This window comes from Palaemon carinicauda, chromosome 10 (assembly GCF_036898095.1).
Source record: "Palaemon carinicauda isolate YSFRI2023 chromosome 10, ASM3689809v2, whole genome shotgun sequence".
Taxonomy (NCBI): Eukaryota; Metazoa; Arthropoda; class Malacostraca; order Decapoda; family Palaemonidae; genus Palaemon; species Palaemon carinicauda.
In genome coordinates this window covers 15,459,144-15,483,397 of record NC_090734.1, presented here as the reverse complement: position 1 = coordinate 15,483,397, position 24,254 = coordinate 15,459,144, and the positions used below count along the sequence as shown (strand labels likewise).

At 42.3% G+C, this 24,254-nt stretch overlaps 1 protein-coding gene across 1 annotated transcript in view; it reads left to right on the top strand.

The window, feature by feature from the left end:
• LOC137648601 (serine/threonine-protein kinase Chk2-like) overlaps positions 1–24,254 on the top strand; it is a 110,002-nt gene that overhangs the window by 84,652 nt on the left and 1,096 nt on the right. Inside the window, exons 5-9 of the mRNA XM_068381521.1 lie at positions 442–569; positions 11,680–11,793; positions 22,877–23,080; positions 23,411–23,619; positions 23,897–24,095. Of these exons, the coding sequence (XP_068237622.1) occupies positions 442–569; positions 11,680–11,793; positions 22,877–23,080; positions 23,411–23,619; positions 23,897–24,095 (854 nt within the window). The remainder of the gene's footprint in view (positions 1–441; positions 570–11,679; positions 11,794–22,876; positions 23,081–23,410; positions 23,620–23,896; positions 24,096–24,254) is intronic.

Below are 24,254 nucleotides of genomic sequence, written 5' to 3'. Positions count from 1 at the left end.
TTTGATGAATGAATGATAACATCTCAATTTAAGAGATACTTTCATCGTACAGTCCATCAGTTTTGAAATATAGTACTGTATTTGAGTCAGGGTGGTTGAGACATATATATGCACAATATACTGTTGTACAGTACAATATTTTGAAGAATGATATACTGTGTGGCTTGGTTTTATGAGTTAAAATTAACCTTCTTGTCTTTCTTTGAATCACACATTAATTATATGCTGTTTATTCTAGCATAATTTTTGTTTTGATATTCAAAGTTAATTATGCAAGAATTGTGTTGGTTACAAATACACATTCAAAGTACTGTAGTGTTGTTGATAAAATGCCTGATTTACTAGGAGTGTATAGAAAGTATGTTTGCTGTCATTTTTGCAAGTAGTTTTATAAAGGATGTTAACGAGTGGTAACATTTAATCAAAATTTTATTATTTCAGTATTTGTGTTTCACGATTGTGTAAAAAATGATGACGCAAAATACCCAGTTGAACTCACTCAACATTATACGATGACCAAGAAATTGGGAGAAGGCACCTTTGGAGAAGTTCGCCTTGCATATAGACAGGTATTTTATTTTTTTTCCATATAAATTAACAGACACCTGCAATTTAGAATTATAAATGTAAGAGTGGAAATGAAATGGGTTATATGCAATTTATACTCGATGTTTTGCAGGAGAAGGCTGTGTAAAAGAGGCATCATACTGTTGAAGTTTTCAGCACTGCTTGACATTTTTTAATCGGTTGTGAATGTAATTAGTATGAACTTTTCTTGGTTGCAATTTATTCTGTAATGGAAATATCTATGATTCAAACAGCCCGGCATAAGTTGTTGAAGTCGATTATGGCAGGCCATCTCTTAAACAAGTCTCCCAGAATTTTAGATACCTTTACAGTTTTTACAACTTGCTCATTTTTTCTGCAAATCTAATGTACCCCATTTTTCCATGAAGCCATGTGTCATGTCTCAAGTTTGATTGATGCAACTTAAAAAATGTCATTATTGCACATGTTCAGTAATACCCAGCCCTACAGTACACCATTAATTGTGTCGATTTTTGACTGAGGTTGGATTTTTGCCCTATAAAGTGACTTACAGGTTCCATATACTTTACATGTTCTGAACATGAAAAAGTACTTACAACCTGTTATGTTATAAAAACCAGATAGGCTGCGTATATGAAGTTAAGTACATTACTTAATTAAGGAGACCAACATAAGGTGCTATAAAATTATGTAAATTAGATTTAATTTTTGTTCTTAGTATTTAAGGATAAGTATTGTAAAGTTGGAACTGATGGATGTTGAACCGACTTACAGAAGGCATTACTGTATATGAAAATTTACTTTTTAAATATTTAACTTAGCCGGTGAATATATAGCTGCAACTCTGTTGCTCGACAGACAAAAAACTGTACAAAAAAACTCGCCAGCGATCGCTATACAGGTTGCGGGTGTGCTCATCAGCGCCAACTGTCGGCCAGATACCAAACTCCATGTAAACAAAGACTCAATTTTCTCTTTGTCGACGTGTCGACAAGACGTACTTTACTCGCTGTTGAAACCTGGAGTTTTTCCCATCATCTTTGGTGAAGTACTATATTCTGGTTTGAGCTTTCGCAGTGCAGGTGTTTTATCTTCATCTTAAATCTTGAACTCGTTTTGGATAGATTTAATTTTTGGTGACAAAGAGAGTATGGACTTTCTTTGACTTTTAAATGGCCGACCCTTCCCTTAGACGGAAGTGTGTTTAGGCTTTTAGTAATTATCTTATCACGTTATAAATTAATTATAGATTTTCCTCTTCGATTAACTTTCCATTTATAATAAACATAAAAAATAAATTTTAATGTTTTGTTTATATGCGACCTTTCCTGAGAGTAGGCGGTCCTAACTTGGAAACCGAAGTTAATCAACGTTGAGCCCTCTAAGTCGTAAATAGCTTTTAAAGAGCTAAGGATTTAAAACTTTTTAAATGAAATATTTTATGAAAGAATTTCTTTGAATAGTCTTCGTACTGTTTTCAAAGATGAACTAACGTTTAGTTTAATTATGCTACGCAGTTGGCGCTCTATCGTTACGATAGAGAGAGAGTGTATCACGGTTTCACTTTGCAGAAAGAGTAAATCGATTCTGACGTTTTGTTCATTCTTCTTTCAAAGCTTAAATGTTTTAAATTCTATTTTAAAGGAACTTTTTAATTGAAAAACCTTTCAGTTTTTTCCTTTGGTCAAATAACATGTTTTTTTGACGAAACGTAATTGGGCTCTTCTCTTAGGTGCGAAATCAAGAGAGAAAGAGAGAGAGAGATAGAGACGGAGGGAGAGAGAGGAGAGAAAACGTTCCGTTCAAGCGAGTAACGTTGTTCTCGAGTTACTCTCGTCCCTAGTCTCTGTACGGGGAGAAAGGATAAAACGTTTTTAGTTTTATTCTCGTCCCCAGGCAATGTACGGTGAGAGATTGAAAACGTAGTTTTGAATGAACTAGTGTTTATTCTCTTCCCCAACCACTGAATTTTTTTTATCTCAAAGATGTTTACTGTTTTTTTGCTGGTATTAATGTGCTTGCATTATACGCCTGATTTCGCATTTACTACCTTTTGATGAGGGTAGAATTGCGTGCTTCAGGTAGAAATCAGTAAAAGTTTCGATTTCAGTGAAATAAGTGCAAAACAGAAAATCGTAGTGATAAAGTGATATTGCGCAAAGTGTTACAGTGTTGCGTCCGAGGGTTCGTCTGTTCGTGCCTGTCGTTCACCTAGTCCGGGACCTCTTGCAAGCTCCCAAGCCCAGGGGAGAAGTAATGTCGAACGGCTTATGGGTTCGAGAGGCCTTGATCAGCGAACAGACGTTTCCCTCTATGGTATCGGGTGTATCTTACCAAGATCTCCCCTACCATAAGGCGAGAGAGACGTTTTTCTCCTCGTCATCCGAAGGCTTTTCGCATAAGAAACCTGTAACAAGGTTTCGAGACCCTTAAGCGAAAGTCAGTCCTTTCAGGACAGGTCCAGCGTCCTGGTTGCAGCCATTAGGACAGCTCTGACCCTATGCAGTCATCGGAAAACTGCTCGCCGCCTAACAAAAGCGTAACACAGACTCCGAGAGTCTTTTTTGTTGGCAAAGTGTTGCGGTCACAGACGTTACCCTCGTCTCTTACCGCAACCATTTCCGTTGATCCTTTATGGGTTGTACGGCAAGACATACAGAATATGCTTGCCTCCCTTATGGAAGACTATTCTGCCGATTAGTCCGTTGAGTCTAGCCGTTTATCTCATCGATATCCTGGCTTTCAGCCAACCTAACGTTCCTTTGTGCATCCTGTTGACGTTGGCGTAGCTAAGTCACGTCAGTCAGGTTGTTTAGTACCACACTCGATGCGGTCTCGTGTGGATTTTCAGCCACATTTGGACGTTAGGCCACTTGCTGATGCTCCTGTTGACGTTCAGGACGTTCGCTAACAATCGGAGTTGACTTGTTTTGACGCTGTGCGTCAACCTCCGCATTCTAGAGTTGTTTTGACTGCTCAGTCTAGGCAGTCAAAGCAGTCTCGAGTGGACGCTGTGCGTCCTCACGCACCTGTTGTTGTTGACAGTTCAGTTGTTGACAGTTCACAGACTGTCAAGCAGTTACATGACGTTGCGTCCTGGTCCGCTACTAATGCACCAGTGTGTGTGGACTGCTTGTAAAGCATTGCCACCACGGTAGGTCTCTCCCTTGCTTGAGACTCGGCTTTTATCGGACAAGGTTCCTTTAGATGAGGAAGTTGCTGTTCCCCCTCCTACTGATATTCCCTTGAGGACTCTGTCAGACGGAGAGGAGCCTAAAGCTGCTTAGCCCTCTATGGACTTTAATTAAATCATGCTGATTTTTAAGGATCTTTTTCCGGATCTTTTTGTAACTGCTGCTCCTCGTTCGCCTAAACGTCAGAGCTTACACTAGGCCTAGCTACTTCGAAGCCGTAGTTTATAAGCTAGTGCTCTCTCGCTCTCCTAGAGAGCTTTACGTCTGCTGGCTTATAGAGCGAGAGTCTGATATGACACGAGAGAAGTTCTCGGCTTGGGAGTTCCTGCCTCTGCCCAGATATACTTCTCAAATCTCGTAGACTCTCCCTGGCGCCTGGCTAGGAGACGCTCCAAGTTTTTTACAGGTCAACTTCACAGCTGTTTTCGAGCCTTTGAAGTTTTTGCTGTACAATTATGTCATGCATAAACAAGGCTTTCAGGGATGGAAAGCGGTACCGCCTCAGTCGCTAACCCCGTCTGTTGCCGCACCTGCTCCCGTAGACCCTAAATGGGCTTTGCTGCAAGACATGCAGTCCAAGCTTGCGTCCTTGATAGAGGACTTTAATGCGGAGAAGGTTGCTGCCGAACCTTCTGGCCAACAACCTTCCAACCGGTCGGTTGTGCGTCCTGTTGACGCTGAGGTAACCTTCTCGCGTCTACCAGTTGAGGTGGTTCCTCCACCGATGCGACCCAGTGTGGGTTGCCAGCCGCACGTTGACGTTAAGCGACGCTCGGAGGTGGTTGTTGACGTTCAGGACGTTCAACAACCATTAGAGGTGACTTGTTTTGACGCGGTGCCTCAACCTCAGCAACCCGGTATGGTGTTGACTGCACAACCCAGACGGTCTAGACAGTCTCGGGTGGACGCTGTGCTTCCTCGCGCACCCATGGTTGTTGACAGTTCACAGACTGTGCAGCAATTCTATGACGTTGCGTCCGGCTCCGTCACGCATGCACCAGTGCGACCGGACTCAGCGAGCCAGACGTTGCCCACTCCGTTGCCGTTTCCTCATCAGTTTTCGGATGAGGAACTATCTGATGAGGACGTTGCTGAACAACAAGACGATCAGCCCCCAGAATAGATCAAGCCCTGCTATCCATCCAGAAGATGCTGAAGAAGGAACGCTGCTCAGTCAGGCTGTGGATGAGTCTGGTGGGGACGCTGTCATCCCTGGAACAGTTTGTATCACTAGGAAGACTACACCTCCGTCCTCTTCAATACCATCTGGCTTTTCACTGGAAAAAGGACAAGACGCTAGAAGCGGTCTCGATCCCAATTTCCGGAAAGATAAAGTCTTGTCTGACTTGGTGGAAGGACAATATCAACCTAAGAGAGGGTCTTCCCCTGGCTGTTCAGACTCCCCACCATGTTCTCTTCTCGGACGCATCGCACTTGGGCTGGGGCGCGGCACTGGACGGTCGGGAATGCTCAGGTCTGTGGAACTCGAGTCAGAGGAGCATGCATATCAACTGCAAGGAGCTGTTGGCAGTTCATCTGGCCTTGAAAAGCTTCGAGTATCTCCTTCGAGGCAAAGTGGTGGAAGTAAACTCGGACAACACCACGGCCTTGGCATACATCTCCAAACAAGGAGGTACCCACTCACTGACGTTGTACGAGATCGCAAGGGACCTGCTCTTCTGGTCAAAAGGTCAAGACATCTCCCTAGTAACGAGGTTCATCCAAGGCGACTTGAACGTCATAGCAGATTGTCTCAGTCGAAAAGGGCAAGTAATTCCAACCGAATGGACCCTCCACAAGGATGTGTGCAAGAGACTTTGGGCCACTTGGGGTAAACCATCCATAGATCTCTTTGCAACCTCGCTGACCAAGAGGCTTCCAATCTATTGCTCTCCAGTCCCGGACCCAGCAGCAATACATATAGATGCTTTCCTCCTAGATTGGTCACATCTGGATCTCTACGCATTCCCACCGTTCAAGATTGTCAACAAGGTACTGCAGAAGTTCGCCTCTCACGAAGGGACAAGGTTGACGTTAGTTGCTCCCCTCTGGCCCGCGAGAGAATGGTTCACCGAGATACTTCGATGGTTAGTAGACGTTCCCAGAAGTCTTCCTCTAAGGGTAGACCTTCTACGTCAGCCACACGTAAAGAAGGTACTCCAAAGCCTCCGCTCTTCGTCTGACTGCCTTCAGACTATCGAAAGACTCTCGAGAGCTAGAGGCTTTTCGAAGGAGGCAGCCAGTGCGATTGCTAGAGCAAGGAGAGCGTCTTCCATTAGAGTCTACCAATCGAAGTGGGAAGTCTTCCGAGACTGGTGCAAGTCAGTTTCTGTATCCTCGACCAGTACCTCTGTAGCTCAAATAGCTGATTTTCTCTTATACCTGAGAAAAGGACGATCCCTTTCAGCTCCCACTATCAAGGGCTACAGAAGCATGTTGGCATCGGTCTTCCGGCATAGAGGCTTAGATCTTTCCAACATAAAGATCTGCAAGACCTCCTTAAGTCTTTTGAGACCACCAAGGAGCGTCGTTTGGCTACCCCTGGATGGAATTTAGACGTGGTACTAAGATTCCTCATGTCAGACAGGTTGGAGCCGTTACAATCAGCCTCCCTGAAAGATCTCACTCTTAAGACTCTTTTCCTGGTATGCTTAGCCTCGGCTAAAAGAGTCAGTGAGATTCATGCCTTCAGCAAGAACATCGGATTTTCGTCGGAAAAAGCCACTTGTTCGCTGCAACTTGGTTTTCTAGCCAAAAATGAGCTGCCTTCTCGGCCTTGGCCTAAATCTTTCGATATTCCCAGCTTATCGGAGATTGTAGGCAATGAACTAGAAAGAGTCTTATGCCCTGTTAGAGCTATTAAGTTCTATTTAAAGCGTACTAAACCTTTACGAGGCCAATCTGAAGCTTTATGGTGTTCAGTTAAGAAACCATCCTTGCCTATGTCAAAGAATGCTTGGTCAGACTTTATCAGATTATTAATACGAGAAGCTCATTCACATCTGAGTGAGGAAGACCGAACTTTGCTTAAGGTGAAGACGCACGAAGTTAGAGCTGTAACAACTTCCGTGGCCTTTAAGCAAAATATATCTCTGCAAAGTATAATGGACGCAACCTATTGGAAAAGCAAGTCAGTGTTCGCGTCATTTTACTTGAAAGGTGTCCAGTCTCTTTACGAGAACTGCTACACACTGGGACCATTCGTAGCAGCGAGTGCAGTAGTGGGTGAGGTCTCAACCACTACAATTCCCTAATTCCATATCCTTTTAATCTGTCTCTTGAAATGTTGTTTTTTATGGGTTGTCCGGAAGGCTAAGAAGCCTTTCGCATCCTGGTTGATTTGGCGGGTGGTCAAAATCATTTCTTGAGAGCGCCCAGATTAGGGGTTTGATGAGGTCCTGTTGTATGGGTTGCAGCCCTTGATACTTCAGCTCCTAGGGGTCTGTCAGCATCCTAAGAGGATCGCGAGGCTCCGTAAGGAAGACGTACTTATAAGGCAGAGTAATCGTCTAAGTCGACTTCCTTACCAGGTACCTATTTATTTTGTTTTTGTTATTTTGATAACTTCTAAAATGAAATAAAAACTCTTAGCTCATAAGATGTAAACATATTTAACTGGTCTCTACCCACCACCCTGGGTGTGAATCAGCTATATATTTACCGGCTAAGTTAAATATTTAAAAATGATATTTTAATTATAAAATAAATTTTTGAATATACTTACCCGGTGAATATAAATTAAACGACCCTCCCTTCCTCCCCAATAGAGACGCAGTGGGATGAGGAGAAAATTGAGTCTTTGTTTACATGGAGTTTGGTATCTGGCCGACAGTTGGCGCTGATGAGCACACCCGCAACCTGTATAGCGATCGCTGGCGAGTTTTTTTGTACAGTTTTTTGTCTGTCGAGCAACAGAGTTGCAGCTATATATTCACCGGGTAAGTATATTCAAAAATTTATTTTATAATTAAAATATCATATTACTGGAGGAACTATGGTATACATTAAGGCTACGTACCCAGACGTGATGTGGTGACCCTAAGGAAGTTAGTTTTCCTTTATCATCGCTGTTGCTGCATTGGAAGACGCTGTCAAATGGGAAGGGAACGGGTGCCCCCTTCTTTCTTTCCAAGTCTGCCAATCCCAGAAGGTGCTAAGGACATATCACTTGGTAGTATTATTGTGGTCTTCCCCCGAGAGAGCGTCATCCTTGACCTGCACGACTCCAGAGAAGACGAGGTTAAAGTTATTCCTTTTCCCCAGCCTTATCTTCACTGAGTCTTTGCAACGACCTCTGAAGAAGAACTAGTAGAAGACTTCATCTACAAAGTCCAGGAAATCCCAAGCGTCGAGATAAATAGGCTCAGACATTCCTCCCTAGAGGGGGCCCATCTGTTTGAGCCTAAGGACATGGAACTTGCTGCTGAGAAGTGGAGGAAGTCTCATCGAGACTCCCTCCTCCATAGGGCTTTAACAACTAAGCCCTATAAACTTCCAGCACCCCAGCAGTCCCGTCCAACCATGACAGCGACGACGAAAACAGCAGCGAAGACAGTGGTGTCTAAGCCCAGGCAAAAAGTTCTCCAGGGGAGGAAAGAATCCTAGAGGGAGCAGCCGAGGCCACAAACGCTAGGATAGGCACTCCCCCTGCATTTCCACCGGAGGTGATGCCTACAAAGTTGCTTAGACAGGTGGAAGCAACTCGGGGGCCGATTCCTGGACAATCTCCATGATCCATCTAGGATATCGCATCCCGTTCATAACATCTCTACCTCCCCTGACCAGGAATCCAGTGTCATTAGACTCCCTTGCCATGGGATCGGCAAGGGGGCAAGCACTGTTGAAGAAGGGCGCTCTCCAAGAGGTCCTTGACGGGTCCCCAGGCTTCTTCAATCAACTCTTTCTTGTAAGAAAGGCGTCTGGAGGCTGGAGACCAGTCATCGACCTCTTAGCCCTGAACAAGTTTGTCAAACAAACTCCGTTCAGCAGGGAGACGGTAGATACGGTCAGACTAGCAGTAAGACCTCAAGTCTTCATGTGTACACTGGACCTAAAGGACGCATACTTCCAGATCCTAGTCCATCCGCCTTAAGGAAGTACTTAAGATTCAGCCTAGACAACAGAAAGTACCAGTTCAAGGTGCTGTGCTTTGGTCTTTCCACAGAACATCAAGTTTTCACCAGTGTTTGCCCTAGTGTCATCTTGGGAACACAGGATTGGCATCCGTTATCTGGACGACTGGCTAATCCTCGCAGACTCGGTGTCAACCCTTCTTCAACACCGAGACAAACTTCTGAGACGTCATCTCTGCTTCCTACACAGAGACTGGTATACTTAGGCTTGATCATAGACACCAATCTCCACAAAGCCTTCCCATCAGACGACAGGATAACAAGACTGAGAAAGGTCGCAAGACCTTTTCTCAGACGAGAAGAACTTCCAGCCCAAACATGGTTACGTCTCCTCGGTCACCATTCATCGCTGGCCCGTCTAGTTCCCAATGGTCGCCTCAGGATGAGAGATCCCTCCAGTGGCAACTCAAGTCCTGGTGGAATCAAGCTCACAACTGCCCGGACATCCGGATCCCCATGGGATCAGCGGAACTGACAGACCTCCAGTGGTGGGTGACAGACAAGAATCTACGAAAGGGAGTGGACCTTCTCGTCCTCCCCCCGGATTTGATGCTGTTGTCAGACGCTTCATAAAAAGGGTGGGGCCCGACGTGCTGCACCACATGACGTCAGGCCTCTGGTCAGAGTCAGAAAAGTACCTCCACATAAATCTCTTAGAGATGAAGGCCGTCTTTCTGGCCCTTCTACAGTTCCAACAGTTCCTGGCAGGCCACTCAGTGGTGGTGATGAGCGACAACGCCACAGTAGTGGCTTACATCAACAAGCAAGGAGGTACTTTTTCGCAGCAGCTATCCCATCTAGCAGTAGACACACTGAGATGGGCCGAAATCCCCTTGATACCACTATCGGCACGCTTCATTCCTGGCAAAAGGAATGTGCTCGCCGACAACCTGAGCAGAGCATCTCAAATAGTGAGTACCGAGTGGTCTTTGGATCATCTAGTAGCTAACAAAGTCCTGACTTTATGTGGTTCTCCGACTGTGGACCTCTTCACAACGGCCCTGAACTTCAGGCTCTCACTGTATTGTTCTCCAGTCCCGGACCCCAAGGCTCTCGGGCAAGATGCTTTCCAACAACGGTTGGACAACATCAACGTTTACGCCTTTCCCCCGTTCTGCCTGATGAGGAGGGTACTCAACAAGACCAGAACATCTATCAGGAGCTATGGCATCACGCAGAATGGTTTCCGGACCTTCTGCAGTTCCTAACAGAGCCCCCAAGAGAACTCCCTCCACGACACAATCTACTCAAACAACCACATGCCAACACATTCCACCAAGCCGTAGCTTCGCTACGACTTCACGCCTGGAGACTATCCAACATCTCTCTGAGAGGATTTTCGCAACAAGTTGCGATTAGGATGGCATCAGCAGCAGTCTACCAGGCAAAGTGGAAAGTCTTCTATGGTTGGTGTCGTGGAAGGAGTATCTCTCCACTCGATGCCACTATTCCAGCAATAGCGAAGTTCTTCGTGTATTTGCATGAAGATATGCGCCTATCAGTCTCGGCAGTGAAAGGCTATTGCTCAGCCTTAAGCCTCACCTTGAGACTGAAAGGAATGGACATTTCTTCATCGCTAGAACTTTCTTTACTCATACGGAGTTATGAACTTACCTGCCCCCAGTCAGAAGTGAGACTTCCCCCCATGGAACCTGGTTCGAGTTCTCAGGTCTTTCAAGAGACCTCCTTATGAACCATTACGCCAGGAAGAACCTGTTAGAGGCACTAGTCCTGAAGGTAGGATTCTGGTATGACAGACAATCTTCGCTGCCCACACGGGACAAGCAGCTTCTCAACTAAGATAGTTGTTATGACATAAATCTAGAAGGAGAGGTAGAATATCTCTCCTTTTTTTTTTTTTTTTTCTTTTATGCTCTCTTTGGTGTGAAGCAGTTGTTCATTTATATGCTGGATTTGATTCTAGATGCAAGCGCACCTCATGACTAAAGGACATTTCTTTACAGGTAAGTTTTAAATTGAAACATCTCCCCCCATCCTCCCAGATGAGGGGGAGGATGGATGAAATATATGCAACCTATAATTTCTCAAAATGACCATATACTCAGACACCATATCCTTGTGGACATGGGTTCTTCTACAACTGCCTACCAATCTCTTGGTAGGGACCTTCCCATATAGCTGCTTCATCTTCATGCTCAGGTAGTTAGGAGGTTGAAAGTAGCCAACGCTTTTGCGCTTCTCCAAGACAAAAGTGCATTGATGTTTCCCAGTTTGATAAACCAGTCAGATTGGTTTTAGGGCTTTCCTCTGCCCTAAGGATGTGTCTCTTTTTAAAGGTCAAAGATTTGTATTTTCCCTAAGTATATAAACTTGAGTCCTTTAAGTTACTTAAGTACTCCAAAAGTTACAGCCTATTGATTGTCTCAGGCTTGTTTGGTCAAGAAAAATATAAAATTCTTCCAAAATTTATGATTTTTATAACATGCAATGTCCTATCTCTCTCTTTACCGCATCAAAAATATTTATGTAGGCTCATGTGTAAAACATTTTCATGCTTTTATGGTAACAAAATGTTACTTTTATTCTGAACTTTGATGTTAAATAGAACATTCATAATTATACTTACCTTTTAAAAATGACAAGTTGATTAAATATGTTTAGTTCCAAAAAATGGCGTATCAATTTTTTATATGGTTATTTTTTTTATCCCCTTCTCTTGAGACCTTGCTGTATTATGAAAGTAAAGAAAAAGTCCACTGATACTGTAAGCTGACTCTGTGAAAAGCATGGGAGTGAAAGTCAAATATTGGGAGAAATTATAATGAATATTTTTTGTTTAACAGGGAACCCTGGAGAGAGTTGCTGTGAAGATACTTAAAAAGAAGGGGAGCCAGCTGCTACTGAATAACGTAAAACAAATTGAGAATGAAATAAAGCTATTACAGTCTGTCAATCATGTAAGTTACAATTATTGTTAATGCCAACTGCTCAGGTTCCTAATATATGCTTATTACGTGAGTAGTACCATTAAATAATCAAAATATTTTCAGCGTTAGGTTTATGTTGGCCCTGTTTATCTAGATATTTTTCAGCATATTTTAGGGAAATTTGTGTTTCTCTAGCTGAATTATTTGCTAAGTATTTAATGCAAATAAAATATTTCTTGCTCATCATTATATGAGAATAAGACAAAGTAATTATTTTGTTTTGAAAAAAATAATACTTAGCTGGCACTGTTTTTCCTTGAAGATATCTACTGAAATTCATGAGGTATGATTTTATGAATAATTAGAAACCTAGTTTGCATTTTAAACATTTATTTACTTGTCTCATGTTTAAAGTTACTTGATAATTATGATTTCTCTATGAATCTTAATACTGTACAGCATTTTCTAGCATTATGGTCAAGCATTTACCATCATAAGTTTTCAACATCTTCATAGGGGCTTTATTTGAAGGTTATTGGGCTGATACACATAAGGTTTCCCTTTTCATTTTATGGTGATAAGTTACGAACCTTAGTTTGTTAGACTTCAAATGTTAAGGAAATTGATTGTTGAATATACTATCTTGTCATTACATACATACATACATATACCAAGGCACTTCCACCCAATTTTGGGGGCTAGCCGACATCAAACAAATGAAACAAAAAAGGGGACCTCTCCTCTCTAAGTTCCTCCCAGCCTGACAAGGGACTCAACCGAGTTCGGCTGGTACTGCTAGGGTGCCACAGCCCACCCTCCCCCGTTATCCATCTCATATGAAGCTTCATAACGCTGAATCCCCTACTGCTGCTATCTCCGCGGTCATCCAAGGCACCGGAAGAAGCAGCGGGGCCTACGGGAACTAGATATTTCTCGCATATCTGCCTAACTGTAAAAATCTGATTCATACAACCTCTACCTCTTCTAAAACCACTCTGTACTTCTAAGATTGCATTCTCTGTTTTATCCTTAATCCTATTATTCAGTACTCTACCATACACTTTTCCAACTACACTTAACAAACTAATACCTCTTGAATTACAACACTCATGCACATCTCCCTTACCCTTATATAGTGGTACAATACATGCACAAACCCAATCTACTGGTACCATTGACAACACAAAACACATATTAAACAATCTCACCAACCATTCAAGTACAGTCACACCCCCCTCCTTCAGCATCTCAGCTCTCACACCATCCATACCAGATGCTTTTCCTACTCTCGTTTCATCTAGTGCTCTCCTCACTTCCTCTCTTGTAATCTCTCTCTCATTCTCATCTCTTATCACTAGCACCTCAACACCTGCAACAGCAATTATATCTGCCTCCCTATTATCCTCAACATTCAGTAAGCTTTCAAAATATTCCGCCCACCTTTTCCTTGTATCCTCCCCTTTTAACAACCTTCCATTTCCATCTTTCACTGTCTCTTCAATTCTTGAAACAGCCTTCCTTACTCTCTTCACTTCTTTCCAAAACTACTTCTTATTCTCTTCATATGAATGACCCAATCCCTAACCCCACCTCAGGTCAGCTGCCCTCTGCCTCACTTACATTGTGCTTTACTTCCTCATTTTTCTCTCTATATCTTTCAAACTTCTCTACTCTATTACTCTGCAGCCATTCTTCAAAAGCCCTCTTTTTCTCCTCCACTTTTACCTTCACTCCTTCAGTCCACCATTCACTGCCCTTCCTCATGCTGCCTCCAACAAACTTCTTGCCACACACATCACTTGCAATCCCAACAAAATTTTCTTTTACTAACTTCCACTCCTCCTCTAAATTACCATTTTAAATATTTAACTTAGCCGGTGAATATATAATAGCTGCTACTCAGCGGCTCGACAGAAAACATACTCAAAAAACTCGCGAGCGATCGCTATGAAGGTTGCGGGTGTGCCCACCAGCGCCAACTACCGGCCAGATACCACTCTTGCATGTAAACAAACCCTTCAATTCTTCTCTGTCGACGTTGACGACAAGACGTATCAATACTCGCTGTAGAACCTGGAGTTTTCTCAACATATTTGGTGAAGTACTTTATTTTGGTTTGAGCTTTCGCAGTGCAGGTGTTTTATCTTCATCTTAAATCTTGAACTCGTTTTTGGATAGATTTAATTTTTGATGACAAGAGAGAGAGTATGGACTTTCTTCGACTTTTAAATGGCCGACCCTTCCCTTAGACGGAAGTGTGTTTTAGGCTTTTAGCAATTATCTTATCACGTTATAAATTAATTATAGATTTTCCTCTATATATTTTATATCTCAACCGCCTTTATTAGGCCTCTTCGATTAGCTTTCCATTTATAATAAACATCAAAATAAATTTTAATGATTTGTTTATATGCGACCTTTCCTGAGAGTAGGCGGTCCTAACTTGGAAACCGAAGTTAAACAACGTTGAGCCCTTTTCAATCGTAAATAACTTTTACAGAGCTAATGATTTAAAACTTATTAAATGAAATTTTTTTAGTAAATATTTTATGAAAGTTTTTTTTTCTTTGAATAGTCTTCGTACTGTTTCAAAGATGAACTAACGTTTAGTTTATTTATGCTACGCAGTTTGCGCTCTATCGTTACGATAGAGAGAGAGAGTATCACGGTTTCACTTTGCAGAAAGAGTAAATCGATTCTGACGTTTTGTTCATTTTTCTTTCAAAGCTTAAATGTTTTAAAGACTATTTTAAAGGAACTTTTTAATTGAAAAACCTTTCAGTTTTTCCTTTGGTCAAATAACCTGTTTATTGACGAAAGGTAAGTGGGCTCTTCTCTTCGGGCGAAATCAAGAGAGAGAGAGAGAGAGAGATAGAGACGGGGGGAGAGAGGGAGAGAGAACGTTCCGATCTTTATTCTCGTCCCAAGCGAGTAACGTTGTTCTCGAGTCAGCTTTTTACTCTCGTCCCTAGTCTCTGTACGGGGAGAAAGGATAAAACGTTTTTAGTTTTTATTCTCGTCCCAAGGCACTGTACGGTGAGAGATTGAAAACGTAGTTTTGAATGAACTAGTGTTTAGTCTCCTTCCCAGCCACTGATCTTTTTATCTTAAAATATGTTTACTCATTTTTTTTTTTTTTGCTTGTTTTAATGTGCTTACATTATACGACTGATTTCACAATTATAACCTTTTGATGAGGGTAGAATTGCGTGCTTCAGGTAGAAATCAGTTTTATTCATACCTAATGTGAATTGTTAAAAAATTCGATTTCAGTGAAATAAGTGCAAAACAGAAAATCGTAGTGATAAAGTGATATTGCGCAAAGTGTTATCAGTGTTGCGACCGAGGGTTCGTCTGTTCGTGCCTGTCGTTCGCCTAGTCCGGGACCTCTTGCAAGCTCCCAAGCCCAGGGAAGAAGTAATGTCGTACGACTTATGGGTTCGAGAGGCCTTGATCAGCGAACAGACGTTCCCTCTATGGTATCAGGTGTATCTCACCAAGATCGCCCCTACCATTAGACGAGAGAGACGATATTCTCCTCGTCATCCGAAGGCTTTTCGCATAAGAAACCGTGGAACAAGGTTTCGAGGCCCTTTAAGCGAAAGTCAGTCCTTTCAGGACAGGTCCAGCGTCCTGGTTTTAACTATTAGGACAGCTCTGACACTATGCAGTCATCGGAAGACTGCTCGCCGCCTAAACAAAAACGTAACACAGGCTCCGAGAGTCTTTTTGTAGGCAAGGTTTTGCAGTCACAGACGTTACCCTCGTCTCTTACCGCAACCATTCCCGTTGTTCCTAAATGAGTTGTACGGCAAGACATGCAGAATAAGCTTGCCTCTCTTATGGAAGACTATTCTGCCGATAAGGTTCACGTTGATCCTAGCCGTTTATCTCATCGAGATCCTGGCCTTCAGCCGCCCAAACGAACCTTTGTGCGTCCTGTTGACGTTGGCGTAGCTAAGTCACGTCAGTCACGATATGTAGAGCCTCACTCGATGCGGTCACGTGTTGGCTTTCAGCCGCATTTGGACGTTAGGCTGCTTCCTAATGCTCCTGTTGACGTTCAGGACGTTCGCCAACCAGCGGAGTTGACTTGTTTTGACGCTGAGCGTCAACTACCGCAGTCTAGAGTTGTTTTGACTGCTCAGGCTAGGTAGTCAAAACAGTCTCGAGTGGACGCCCAGCGTCCTACCGCACCTGTTGTTGTTGACAGTGCACAGACTGTTAAGCAGTTACAAGACGTTGCGTCCTGGTCCGCTACTAATGCACCAGTGCGTGTGGACTCTGCTTGTCAAGCATTGCCACCACGGCAGGTCTCTCCCTTGCTTGAGACTCGGCTATTGTCGGACAAGATTCCTTCAGATGAGGAAGTTGCTGTTCCCCCTCCTACTGATATTCCCTTGAGGACTCTGTCAGACGGAGAGGAGCCTAAAGCTGCTTAGCTCTCTATGGACTTTAAATAAATCATACTGATTTTTAAGGATCTTTGTCCGGATCTTTTTGTAACTGCTGCTCCTCGTTCGCCTAAACGTCAGAGTTTACACTAGGCCTAGCTACTTCGAAGCCGTTGTTTTTATAAGCTAGTGCTCTCTAGCTCTTCTAAGAGAGCTTTACGTTTGCTAGGCGACTGGTTTATCACCAGGAGGAGTTTGGGGGAGACAGCCTTTGCTTTCCCTACTTTTAAGCTGGCTTATAGAGCGAGAGTCTGATATGACACTCATAGACTCTCCCTGGCACCTGGCCATGAGACGCTACTAGATTTTATGGTCGACTTCAGAGCTAGACCATCTCCTGTTAGGAGTCTTTTTTCGAGCGTTTGAAGTTTTGCTGTACAATTATGTCATGCATAAACAAGGCTTTCTGGGATGGCTCCAATGATCTGACAGCCACGTTCTCTGCAGGAACAAGTTCCTCAGGGATGGCTCCAATGATCTGGCAGCCATGTTCACTGCAGGAGTACGTAAGAGGCAAGTGCGCTCAATGTGTTCATTGTCAAGACAAACTTCACGATGAAGTCTACCAGGCTGTCTTGACAGCATTAATGGAAGGCGGCTGGATGGTCTCTCTCGACCTTCAGGAGGCATACTTCCACATTCCTATACACCCGGATTCCCAATCGTTTCTGAGGTTTGTTTACAGGAATGTGGGGTACCAGTTTCGAGCCCTGTGCTTTGGCCTCAGTCCTGCTCCTCTCGTGTTCACAAGGCTCATGAGGAATGTGGCAAAATCCCTCCATCTATCGGGGATCCGAGCCTCCCTGTACTTGGACGACTGACTTCTCAGAGCATCGTCCAGTCTTCGCTGTCTGCAGGATCTACATTGGACGTTGAGTCTGGCCAGGGAGTTGGGACTTTTGGTCAACCTAAAAGTCCCTACTGATCCCATCCCAGATTATTCTATATTTGGGGATGGAGATTCGCAGTCCAGTTTTTTTTTTCGGGCTTTTCCGTCTGCCACCGATTAGAACAAGCCCTGCTCGAAGTCCAACTAATGCTGAAAAGATAACGTTTGTTCAGTCAGGAGTTGGAACAGTCTCGTAGGGACTCTCTCATCCCTGGAGCAGTTTGTCTCACTAGGGAGACTACACCTTCTGCCTCTCCGGTTCCATCTAGCCTCTCACTAGAACTAGGACAAGACGTTAGAGATGGTATCATTCCCAGTCTCCGAACCAGTGAAGGCATGCCCTAAATGGTGGGACAGCAATATCAGTCTGAGAGAAGGACTATCCCTAGCAGTCAAGAACCCAAACCACGCGTTGTTCTCCGACGCGTCGGATTTGGGTTGAGGTTGCGACCCTGGACGGTCGGGAATGCTCGGGTCTGTGGACCTCAAGTCAGAAGAGCATGCACATCAACGGCAAGGAGCTATTAGCAGTCCACTTGGCCTTGATGATATTCGAAAGCTTCTTCGAAACTAAGTGGTAGAGGTCAACTCAGACAACACCACAGCTTTGGCGTACATCTCCAAGCAAGGAGGCACACACTCCTTCACGCTGCTCGAGATCGCAAGGGACCTTCTCTTATGGTCAAGAATTCGAGGCATCTCCCTGTTGACGAGATTCATCCAGGGGGACTTGAACGTCTTGGCAGACTGTCTCAGTCGGAGGGGTCAGGTGATACCCACGGAATGGACCCTCCACAAGGACGTGGGCAAGAGTCTTTGGGCTACTTGGGGTCAACCCACCATAGACCTCTTTGCCTCCTCGTTGACCAGAAGGTTACCAATCTATTGCTCTCCAGTCCTAGATACAGAAGCAATCTACATAGACGCGTTTCTACTGGATTGGTCTTTTCTGGACTTATATGCATTCCCACCATTCAAGATAGTCAACAAGGTACTGCAGAAGTTCGCCTCTCACGAAGGGACAAGGTTGACGTTGGTTGCTACCCTCTGGCCCGCGAGAGAGTGGTTCACCGAGGTACTTCAATGGCTGGTAGACTTTCCAAGAAGTCTTCCTCTAAGGGTAGATCTGTTACGTCAGCCCCACGTAAAGAATGTCCATCAAAGCCTCCCCGCTCTTCGTCTGACTTCCTTCAGACTATCGAAAGACTCTCAAGAGCTCGAGGCTTTTCGAAGGACGCAGCCAGTGCGATTGCAAGAGCTAGGAGAGCTTCTACCATTAGAGTATACCAGTCGAAGTGGGAAGTCTTTCGAGACTGGTGCAAGTCAGCATCTGTGTCCTCGTCCAGTACCTCTGTAGCCCAAATCGCAGATTTTCGTTTACATCTGAGAAAGGTTCGCTCCCTTTCAGCTCCCACGATTAAGGGCTACAGGAGCATGTTGTCTTCGGTCTTTCGACATAGAGGCTTAGATCTTTCCAACAATAAAGATCTCCAAGATCTCCTTAAGTCTTTCGAGACCTCTAAGGAACGTCGTTTGGCAACTCCTGGATGGAACTTAGACGTGGTCCTAAGGTTCCTCATGTCAGACAGGTTTGAGCCATTACATTCAGCCTCCCTGAAGGATCTCACCCTCAAGACACTTTTCCTAGTGTGCTTGGCTTCGGCTAAAAGGGTCAGTGAACTTCATGCCTTGAGTAAGAACATCGGCTTTTCTACAGAAAAAAGCCACTTGTTCACTTCAACTTGGTTTCCTGGCCAAAAATGAACTGCCTTCTCGTCCTTGGCCTAAATCTTTTGATATTCCTTGCTTATCAGAGATCGTAGGCAACGAACTGGAAAGAGTATTATGTCCTGTTAGAGCTCTTAAGTTCTATTTAGCTCGTACTAAGTCATTACGAGGTAAATCTGAGGCATTATGGTGCTCAGTTAAGAAACCTTCATTGCCTATGTCAAAGAATGCTTTGTCATATTTTATCAGATTTTTGTAATACGAGAAGCTCATTCTCACTTGAATGAGAAAGACCGATGTTTGCTTAAGGTTAAGACGCACGAAGTTAGAGATATAGCAACCTCCGTGGCCTTCAAGCAAAATAAATCTCTGCAAAGTATTATGGACGCGACTTTTTGGAGAAGCAAGTCAGTTTTACTTAAAAGATGTCCAGACTCTTTACGAGGACTGCTACACACTGGGTCCATTCGTTGCAGCGAGTGCAGTAGTGGGTGAGGGTTCTACCACTACATTACCCTAATTCCAATACCCTTTTTAATCTGTCTCTTGAAATGTTTTTTAATATTGTTTTTTGGGTTGTACGGAAGGCTAAGAAGCCTTTCGCATCCTGGTTGATTTGGCGGGTGGTCAAAGTCATTTCTTGAGAGCGCCCAGATTAGGGGTTTGATGAGGTCCTGTTGTATGGGTTGCAGCCCTTGATACTTCAGCTCCTGGGAGTCTCTCAGCATCCTAAGAGGATCGCTGGGCTCCGTGAGGAAGACAGACTTACAAGGCAGAGTAATCGTCTTAAGTCAGCTTCCTTACCAGGTACCTATATATTTTGGTTTTGTTATATTGATAACTGTCAAAAAAACTCTTAGCTCATACGCTGTAAACTTAATTAACTCTGGTCTCTACCCACCGCCTTGGGTGTGAATCAGCCATTATATATTCACCGGCTAAGTTAAATATTTAAAAATGATATTTTAATTATAAAATAAATTTTTGAATATACTTACCCGGTGAATATACAGTGGAACCTCTACATACGAATTTAATCCGTTCCAGAACCAACTTCGGATGTAGAAAATGTTCGGATGTCGAAACGAATTTTCCCATAAGAATACATGGTAATTCATTTAATTCGTTCCTCAGCCTAAAAACCCATGATAAATCCTTAATAAATGGCTACACATAATTACACATAACAATAACATAACTGCATAATATGAAAGAAGCATGTAAAAAAGATAATTATAAAGAAATAATGAATAAAAAATGTGTTTTATTGCCACTTTACCTTAGAGACAGGCCAACGCAGGTGTAGGATTTGCTACCCAGGAGGAGACGGACGATCGGCGAGAAGGTAGACATGGTGTTAACATGTTCTTTAAATAAATACTCTCTCTCTCTCTCTCTCTCTCTCTCTCTCTCTCTCTCTCTCTCTCTCTCTCTCTCTCTCTCTGTTCTTTATCACTGTTAGTGTTAGAGACGCCTATTAATCTTTTTTTCTGAGAGAGAGAGAGAGAGAGAGAGAGAGAGAGAGAGAGAGAGAGAGATTAAACAAAAATGTGTTGTGTACATATGATTTTTTAACAGCGTTAACGAGTTGAAAGACAGTTAAATGTAACTAAAAAAACAATATTAGCGAATCTGAATTCCTTTATTAACTAAAACAAATATTGATACAAACACACTTCGTGTGCGTATGCGCAAACACACACACACGCACAAGGAGACACGATCGGTAAGGAGGTAGAGATGGTGCCTGCGATAACATACTGTAACTTACACTATGGAAATTTTAATCTAACTAAGCTTATTTATTTTTTTATTTTATTTTTATATTTCATATTTTTAAAATTTTTTTCTTTTGATTGTTTATTTTCATCACTTTCAGTGACGAGTTACGGTATGTTATCGCAGTCACCATCTCTACCTCCTCCCTGACCGTCTCTCTTACTGCGTAGCAAAATTCTTGCACCTGTGTGTGTGTGTTTGTGCATACGCACACGAGTGTGTTTGTATCAATATTTGTTTTAGTTAATAAAGGAATTCAGATTAGCTGTTATTACTTTCTTAGTTTCATTTAATTGTTTTTCAACTCGTTGACGCTGTTAAAAATCACATGTACTCTAAACCCATTTTATCTCTCTCTCTCTCTCTCTCTCTCTCTCTCTCTCTCTCTCTCTCTCTCTCTCTCTCTCTCTCTCTCTCTTCCGGGAAAAAAATAATAGACGTAGACGTATTTAACACTACAACAGGGAAGAAGAACGAGAGAGAGAGAGAGAGATTTTATTTAAAGAACATGTTAATGCTATGTTTAGAGAGAAACAGAAAAAGAGAGAAGTCTTATTTAAAAGAGCTTGTTAATGCTATCTTGGTTTTCTTTGCTTCACTTTTTTCTTTCTTTCTGTTCATCACGCTGGCCCTTCTCACAAATGATCGTTGCCAACAATCTCTTTGTCCTTTATCCCTATCAATAAAAGGCGCTCTATCTCTTCCAGGGTATTGCTATGATGTCTTGTAATAATGGTGATCCCCTTCGATGGTTATTTGCTTTAATGGCTGCCTTCAGCTTGATGATCCTCGAGATCATAGGCCTATTCCGGCCATATTGTTTAGCCATACAGTATCACTCACACGCACACTGCTCTCATTTTTTTCTATAATTTCTTGCTTCAATTCTAATGAAAGAATTGCCTTCTTCCTGTACTGAAACTTAGCTTCTTAGGCACCATGATTATAGGTAAAATCCAAAAGGAAATGTGAGAAAAGAATGAAATAAGCACTGTTAATAACAGACCAAATCAGAGGACAACCACATGATACACACAAGAACAGAGAACTGAGCACTCGACGCTCAATGGCCTAATGTTTACTTCGTGTGTCGAAATAAAATTCGGGTGTAGAGTCAAAAATTTGCTCGAATTTTACTTCGGATGTTGGAAAATTCGGATGTAGAGGTTCCACTGTATAAATTAAAGGCCCTCCCTTCCTCCCCAATAGAGACGCAGCGGGACGAGAAGAATTGAAGGGTTTGTTTACATGCAAGAGTGGTATCTGGCCGGTAGTTGGCGCTGGTGGGCACACCCGCAACCTTCATAGCGATCGCTCGCGAGTTTTTTGAGTATGTTTTCTGTCGAGCCACTGAGTAGCAGCTATTATATATTCACCGGGTAAGTATATTCAAAAATTTATTTTATAATTAAAATATCATTTTTCTCTTACTTTCACTTCATCATATGCCATTTTCAACCTTTCTTGTCATTACAACTGTAGTAAATTAAACAGTAGGGTGGCCATTGGACCAATTATATGTTAACTTTGGAATATTATTGTCATGATCTATATAACAATTGTTCAGGCTAGTTGTTACTGTATGTACATCATAGGCCACAGAAATTATAGTTGGAAAATATAGCAGAATCAACCAGACATAATAAACATTTCACTTACCCTTGTACACAGTGTTTTAACATTCAGGCGTGTGCATTATTTCAGTGAATCTTCCCATAGTTCATTGATATTTCTTCTCTGGATAGGGCATATTCTACTCCTAAATTGTAAGTCAAATTTAGCAGCCCTTCTTATTGGTAAGATACTCTGCTCTTTGTAGTTTTTCCGTTGTGAGAAGCTGCCACCTTATCGGGCAATTGCTTTGGCTACCCTTGTTTTTTTTTGGGCCATTCTCTCTTGGTCATCGGTAGCATCAACACGTAGCCCAAGCAGCTCTTCCATTTTGTGTTCCTTTCACAGTGTCTGTGTGGTTTGATCGATTTTAGTAATAGTCTATGATAGTATTATATGTCTCGTTTAGTAGGAGTATGAGTATAACTTTAGAGAAGTTTCATAACTTTTTCTTCAGCCTATTGTTTGATTTTTTTACCTTTTAGGGCTACTAGCTTTTCCCCCAAGTGCCATTAACCCCCAAGTCCTGCAGATATTATGAAGCATTGCTGTGTAACTAAATTCACAACCATCATTTAAAAGTCAAATAAACTTTTCTTTAATGTATTTTAGACATAAATTATTGATTTTGATAAGCTTGACTTCTTCGCAGCCAAACATCATAAGACTTGTGGATGTCATCGACACCCCAGAGAAGATATTTATCGTAATGGAAGTGGCAGAAGGAGGAGAACTCTTTGACCGGTTGGTGACTCAAAGAAGACTCCCAGAGATGACTGTTAAGTTTTACTTCTATCAGTTGGTTTCAGCTATTCAGTATTTACACATGAAGAACATCACTCACAGAGACATTAAGGTTTGTTCTTATGTAGGTTTTCATTATTTGTTTGAAGTATTGTAATATGTATTTTGTGCTCTTTACCAAAGAATATCAAGATCCCTGATATATAAATATTGTTGTATGCTATCAGAATTACATACTAAGGAAGAGGCATACAAATGTTTGAAAGCACTTTGATATTTTTTTAGCCCCTAATGGATGTTTTTTATCTGCTAAAGTTTAGTTAAATTATATTAAAAGTTTCTATTACTCAGAATCAGGAATTGAATATTTATTTTGTTTTATATTATAGGTGATATACAGAAATTTCCTTATCTATTCTATCATGGTATTTGAACTTTTCAGCCAGAAAACGTCCTTTTAGCTACAGATAAAGAATTGACGCTTGTTAAATTAACTGACTTCGGATTATCCAAACTGGCAGCTGATACCTCACAGATGACCACATTTTGTGGCACACCAACATACATAGCTCCTGAACTCTTAGATTTTGGACAGCTCTCGTACACAAACAAAGTTGATATGTGGAGCCTAGGCGTTTTACTTTTTGTAAGGTATGGCTGTTATCCCTTGTATGAGAATGTTATGACTTGTGGTTAGGTTAATGAGGTTCTTGGAGAACCAGAGAGCACAAAACCATACTTCTTTTGTCTGTAGAGAAGCATCGTCTTGATATTTTCATGAAATTCAGAATTGGGAATTTTTATTTTGAAGTTTTCGCTAGTGTAAATATAAGGTGACATTCTTGAATATTTAAAATATACTCTAAGAAAACTTGAATTTTGTTTTTACAGAAAACTAATGTTTTTTTATTTCTTCTTTTCTTTTTAGTTTAGTTGGGTATCCCCCTTTTAATCTAAGTGATGATGCCAAACTGAGGTACCAGATAAAGAATGCAGTCTACAACTTCAACCACAAAATATGGACATCAATCTCTGATGAAGCTAAAGATCTGATCAAGAAGTTGATGGTTAAGGATCCAGAAAGTAGACTGAGTGCCACAGACACACTGAATCACCCGTGGCTTCAGGTATTTCATCAGCATTGATATAACATTTTTTTTTTTTAAGTTAGAAATTAAAATTAGTTACTTTCACTACCCTGTATAGGATGTTTTCTGCCTAATTTCCCAGTGTCTAGGTCTTCCGTCATGTCTTTTCCAATGTATTTTACCTTTTTTACTGCTGAA